Source organism: Ammodytes marinus, assembly GCF_949987685.1.
Source record: "Ammodytes marinus genome assembly, chromosome: 24".
NCBI classification, from domain to species: domain Eukaryota; kingdom Metazoa; phylum Chordata; class Actinopteri; order Uranoscopiformes; family Ammodytidae; genus Ammodytes; species Ammodytes marinus.
The window spans coordinates 10,741,196-10,747,811 of NC_137228.1; the positions used below are offsets into that span (position 1 = coordinate 10,741,196).

Below are 6,616 nucleotides of genomic sequence, written 5' to 3' on the forward strand. Positions count from 1 at the left end.
CACACCGTGTCTAATAACCTTGTTGCATTTTGAGAAGTTTCTACAAGTTTCTAAGATATTTAACAGACTATTTGCACACAAAGTCGCAAACACAGTTTGTTACACTGTTATGTATAAGTATATGGAAACGTTCAACTAAGCGTGGCCTCAATGATCTGTCGTTTAAAATCATATTTATATCAACACTCTTTAACTATAAATATAAGAAATTTCTGTTTAAAACAACGAAAAAGTCTTCATTTACCAACATTATTTGTAAACATAATCAAACCCCACAGGCTAATAATTCAAGATAAGTCACAGCTCTGTTACTCTTGGAAGTCAAGAAAGATTTGATGGAGAGAATTTGGTGCAAACATCTTTATTTAGAAAAAGAAGGTAAAGGCACATTTGCGCACATCGGAGAGTCCTTTTTTATTTTAAATAATCCAAACACCATGGGATTGAGCTCGGACAAACTGCTGCCCTGCAGTAACATTAGTGTTTATTGGTGGTCTACAATCCAGTCGTTAAAACTGCACATGATGAACACTTCAAATCAATCAGTTACATTCGGAGAGAACTTTGCCCTTTCTTTAAGGCTATAGTGCGTAACTCCTGTGGCCCACATGAGGAATTATGAATAATTACAAAACTGTCGGTGCATCTACATGAGGTAAGCTTTTGGTGATCGCGCATGGATTTATTACCCGCTGCTGTACGTCCAGGTTTTTTCTTAGCAGTAGAATCAGCAATTTAAAACTTTTTGACACTTCTTGGGATTCTTTTGAGCCCCTGCGCCAGTGCCAGAGGAACAACACCAGTTTGTATATGCTGCCATACTGAGAAATACAGAGAGAGAGAGTTACCTGGAGCTGAGAGGCTTGAATGTAACCGACATTCACTTCTATGAAAAAGTTACGCACTATAGTTTAAACACAGCCCGCCTGCTTTTTAATACTCCTCGCCCTCTTCGTCCTCCTCGAAGGAGTCGAGGCCGACCTCCTCGTAGTCCTTCTCCAGTGCGGCCATGTCTTCTCTGGCCTCAGAGAACTCTCCCTCCTCCATGCCCTCACCAACGTACCAGTGGACGAAGGCCCTCTTGGCGTACATCAGGTCGAACTTGTGGTCGAGTCGCGCCCATGCCTCTGCGATGGCTGTGGTGTTACTCAGCATGCACAAGGCCCTCTGCACCTTAGCAAGGTCTCCTCCGGGAACCACAGTCGGTGGCTGGTAGTTGATGCCAACCTTGAACCCAGTGGGGCACCAGTCCACGAACTGGATGGAGCGCTTGGTCTTGATGTTGCTGATCGCCACGTTGACATCTTTGGGCACAACATCGCCACGGTAGAGCAGACAGCAGGCCATGTACTTGCCGTGGCGAGGATCGCATTTCACCATCTGGTTGGCCGGCTCGAAGCAGGAGTTGGTGATTTCAGCCACGGTGAGCTGCTCGTGGTAGGCCTTCTCGGCTGAGATCACTGGAGCGTAGGTGGCCAGTGGGAAGTGGATGCGTGGGTAGGGCACCAGGTTGGTCTGGAACTCTGTGAGGTCCACGTTCAAGGCTCCGTCGAATCGCAAGGACGCGGTGATGGAGGAGACAATCTGGCTGATGAGGCGGTTCAGATTGGTGTAGGACGGACGCTCGATGTCCAGGTTCCTGCGGCAGATGTCGTAGATGGCCTCGTTGTCCACCATGAAGGCGCAGTCGGAGTGCTCTAGGGTGGTGTGCGTGGTAAGGATGGAGTTGTAAGGCTCCACCACAGCAGTAGACACCTGAGGAGCAGGGTAGATGGCGAACTCCAGCTTTGACTTCTTTCCAAAGTCGACTGAGAGACGCTCCATCAGCAGGGAGGTGAAGCCAGAGCCGGTTCCTCCACCGAACGAATGGAAGACCAGGAATCCTTGGAGCCCAGTGCACTGGTCAGACTGAACGACAGAGGTTGGATTAGTAATCATAAGTGTGGTACAAAGTGTGCTGATTCAACATATTTTGATATATACTGTATCTGCATGCCGATTGCAGGGTTTCCCCCAGAAAGTTGTTCGGCATGGTGCCAACTTTTTATTCTTTGTTCAGAAAGATTTACAGGCAGTTTTAACACTGTTTAATGTTTGAATCAACATTTCCACTGACTTGGTTTTGTTTGTTATCTGTATGACCGAGAACTAGTTTGCACATCTGTTAATGTTCGACATTATTAGTATGTAGAGCCAAAATTATATCACTGTAATAGACTTCTTTAAAATCTTGCTGTAATTTATTTGAGTGTGTGGTTGTTTTGCCTCTAAAGTCCTCACCAGTTTGCGGATTCTGTCGAGCACACAGTCAATATGCTCCTTTCCAACGGTGTAGTGACCGCGGGCGTAGTTGTTGGCGGCGTCCTCCTTTCCTGAGATCATCTGCTCAGGGTGGAAAAGCTGGCGGTAGGGGCCTGTTCGCACCTCGTCTGATGGAGGGACAAGAGATAGTGTCTTATCAAGATTATACTTTTTAGGGTTTAGAAATTAAAAGTAAATTGGGCTTAACAGAGAAAAAGTTTAAAACACAACTTGTTTGAAATTCTTTGTAGAACTCAAATTGTGAAGTTTGTATCCTGTATATATAATATAAATTTTCATTACATATGAATGATAAGTTATCTCAACAAAAGATAATTAGATGACTCAAATGTGGGCAGTGTTCCTAAAAAACTTAAGACTTTTAGTTGGCCTCACAACTCCAAATATAGTGTATACAGTTGCCTTGCTTTAGTTTTCCTGTCTTAACCTATTTACATTTATTATGTACAGCAAATTAATATATATTTGTGAACAAAACCTTGACTCTGACCGTTAACTATATAGCCACAGTCAAAATGAACTGATTGGCAAATTTGAATTGCTTGAAATGAAATTTGGTCAAAACATAAATTGATATGACTGGATTTAGGACACTCAAAAGGTAAAATGGGTAATTATTAGCTGGTGTAAATCTTTATTGCTTTATTGTCACTTTCATCTATCTGCAGTTACTTGGCCAGATCAGGCTTTTTCTCTAGCTCCCACCTCCTTAACATTATCTCTGAGTTGAACCAGAGGGATGTGAGACTTTCTCACCAATGACAGTGGGCTCCAGGTCGACAAAGATGGCCCTGGGGACATATTTCCCAGTGCCAGTCTCACTGAAAAAGGTGGTGAAGGAGTCGTCGTAGCCCCTGGCGGGCTTCTCTTTGGGCATTGTGCCGTCCTGCTGGATGCCATGCTCCAGGCAGTACAGCTCCCAACATGTGTTGCCCATCTGGACACCAGCCTGACCCACGTGGATAGAGATACATTCGCGCTGTGGACAAAAAAGAAAATAATTTATATTTCGATACTATTCAATATTATACTTATTTAGTCTTTCTCTGCTGTCTCGAATGTGACTTAGATTCAGATTATGATCAGTTTCAACTTTATCTCCCATTTCTACATGCAACATGTCATAATTCCTCATGCAAACCAAAATACCATGCCTGTTGGATTTGGAATGTGAACCTGTCTTGACCTGCCAAATACACCAGGTGGAGTCATCATGTTACAGTGACTTTTCAACAACTTGTTGGTATTTCTTTCTTGATACTTTCCGCTGCAGCTGGAGTTCTGTGTGTTCAAATATGTGGGGGAATTTGCACACAGCTGTAAAATTGTAGTCGGATGAGTATAGAGTATAGTAGGATGTAACACATAGAAATCAGGAGCCACTGATCTAAATAAGCGAGCGGTCGTGATTAACATGTCCTTGTGAAAGTGTTTGCAGGGGCCAAAGTGCTCCCACACCCTGCTGAAGTATTTCTAGTCCTCGTAGTAAAAGATGTGGGAGAGGAGGGAGGCCAATGGGTGCAGTCTTTTTTGCTGAGGGCTGAAACAGGTTCGGTCTCATCATTCGGAAAAGGGAGATGTGGCCGGAGGAAGTTAGGGATGCAAACGACGTTGTACGTATGCAAACGGTCCGTTGTTGGTGTGTCTTTCCTCATACTTAAGCAAACCTTGTGATATTTTTTAACTTGCTTTTTTGTTTGCAAGGTGACACAGTGGCAAAATAGGCTTGACACGACTGCTACCTTTGACCTACTTTGTAGAGCCAGGGAAATATTCATGTTGTTGTGAAATTCCTGTTAAGTCAGGCTCGCTTTGAGCCCTACAGCTTAGCCTAAAGGCATCTTGACTGGGCAGCTCTTCACATTTTTTCCAGTTAGACCTCTTTAGCATAACAAACAAACCAGGCCTTAACAATGCACAGGAGCTCACAAGATGAGCAGTTTGGGATTAAGTTTTCCTCTAAAACAAATAAGGCTTGCCCGTATCGATATTTGATCAGGAATTTACTTGACACAAGTGATCAAATGAACTGACCTATACTTTCTTTCAAGTTAGCCAAATACGTTTAGTTTAAACCACGTAAACTGGTGTTAGCTGATTAAGCTATATACAAATGTAAGACAGTGGGTTAAATAGCGCATCAAAAGTAAGTAAAGAAAAGTAAATATAGTTAGCTTTCAGTAATGGATACATAGTTAAATTGCTAAAAAAAAGGATCAGTAAATGGTTTAAATGTAGCCGGAAGTGATGGTTAAATGTAAAGTAATCAATAAATGATTGCACTATTATAGCTGAAAGTTAATAGTTTAAATAGCTGATATAGAGCTGAATGAAAATGGTTGAGCTATAGCAAAAAGTAAACGGTTGAAATGCCACAGTGATATAGCCTGTAATGGTACTGCTACAAGTGGTCGAAGTACGAATAACCAAACATTCGGCAGTTCAGTTATGTAAATAGACAACCACCAGGAACTCCCTTGGCATCCTCCTCCCCCTCAAAAAGCCTTTGATAAGGGCGGAGGAAGGGTCATCACCGCCACATGGGAGGCGCCAACTATGGTAATGGCGGCCAGGTTATTTTGAGGGAAGCTTCAATCATTTGACCCACGCAGAGGGCCCTATACTCTACCCCAATGACCTGTTTACACTGTAAGCTCAATCCTCCCATGGAAATAACATGCTTGAACTGCAGGGTGCTGCTAAAAATAAGACCAAGCGAGCAACTCTACATGCTATTATGCAATGCTAGGATACCACAAAACTCGTTTTATATTCAGCGTATTCCGTTACAGCTTTGTAAATGGAAGTGGTTCCCCTGCCTGGAGTTGCAACATACCACATCCGCTCTTGTTTACAAGACACACTGTCTGTGTAACGTTCCCCTTCAAGGCAATGGCGGTTAAATGAGTAATTATCTGCTTCCTGTATCTCGTCTTGAAAGTACGTCACGGCTGACATTTGGGGGACTTAAATCTGGTGCTCAAACACAGTGGGAGATTGTACTGTTGGTATGTTGTTTACCAAGACTGAATGAAGAAGCATAGAAACTACATTTTTATGGTTTCGCAATTGACATAAAAACTAACTAGAGGGATTCTTTTTTTTAAGTTCTCATTCTTTCATGTGACCTTTCCCTGACTTAATTTGACGGATCCTCTTTAGAAAACCTTATTGTAAAAGTGAATACAAATAATGATCTCCTTCTAAACCCACAAAAACAATACTTTTTAAAGGCAGAAGAGCAACACTAAAGGCGGGAAGCCTCCCCACAACTCCTCCTCTTTCATGTTATGCGCACCAAATGGTCCAACAGGAAGTGAGAACAGCTTAAAAAACCATTTGGGAAGCAGGACATTTCTCTTGCAGTTGCCCACTTCAACAAACTGCTTTTAGTCACACCTCGTCTTTCCTTTGCAAATTGCCTGCAAATGTTACCACACATCCCCCCACACATCCCCCGCATTCCCCTAAACGCACAAACTCTATAGGGTAAAGGTCAGCTTCCTGAACCCGTGCTGGAGAATTAACTCAGGGTTCTTTAGCTCCTGATAGCTTGTAAAAATGTTGATCCATGGCTACAAGGGGTTTACCGTCATGTGCCTGAGCTCATGTTTCAAAATCAAGAATAAGCATTTTTAGTTGATTAAAGCTGAACCCGGTGTGTTCCTTTAATGCATTGAGAAGTGGCGTCTTTAGGTCTGGCAGTGCAGGAATGCAGCAGCTTATCAGCATTGGTTATTGCACAGGGCAGAAATAGAAAATGTAAAACACACAAGAAGCCACTGAAAGCCACATCAGCATTTCCCAGAGCCAGCCAGGCGGGCAAACAAGCACGCCCTCCAGACAGGAGGCAGCGCTGCATATGGAAACAGTTAACCTTTAGTGGAGCTGGAGCCACATGCCTGGGAGCATATGCTTTTTTAAAAAACATTTTCAAACATGACTTTTAAGTGCAAAAGCAATGCCGAAAAGTTATTTTGCCGTGGCCCAATAATGTGATTACAATAGGCCAAAATCTAAGTAAGTCTAAAGTACGCACATGCAAACAGGAAATCTATGGTTATTACACAAGCGCACTTCAGTTGTGACTCACCAGAAGAACATAAAGTACTGAAAACATTGCCTTTCCCCACAAGAGAGTTAAAGGAATTAAGTGAATAAAAGTTGTAACATCTGGATACTTACCATTGTGATGTTTTGATTGTCCTTTTTGAAAAAGAAAAAGAAGAAAAAGTTGAAACTTTGCGGCTCTCACAGGGCACCTATAATGAGATCTCTGTGAGTGAAGTCTTAA

At 42.8% G+C, this 6,616-nt stretch overlaps 1 protein-coding gene across 1 annotated transcript; it reads right to left on the bottom strand.

The window, feature by feature from the left end:
• Positions 1-351: 351 nt before the first annotated feature.
• Positions 352-6,616, bottom strand: LOC307270025 (tubulin alpha-4A chain-like). The gene is made up of 4 exons (XM_080053154.1): positions 6,508-6,616; positions 3,079-3,301; positions 2,281-2,429; positions 352-1,908 (listed from the first exon to the last, which is right to left on the bottom strand). Exons 1-4 carry the CDS (start codon positions 6,508-6,510, stop codon positions 934-936), a joined length of 1,350 nt encoding a protein of 449 aa, XP_079909280.1. The 5' UTR covers positions 6,511-6,616; the 3' UTR covers positions 352-933.

Bases quoted from the DNA above. Each gene is read 5' to 3' on its own strand.
- LOC307270025 (XM_080053154.1), bottom strand. The intron at 2,430-3,078 runs GTGAGAAAGTCT...TCCCTCCATCAG, and splicing joins CCTGGAGCCCACTGTCATTG to ACGAGGTGCGAACAGGCCCC. The intron at 1,909-2,280 runs GTGAGGACTTTA...TCTGTCGTTCAG, and splicing joins TCGACAGAATCCGCAAACTG to TCTGACCAGTGCACTGGGCT.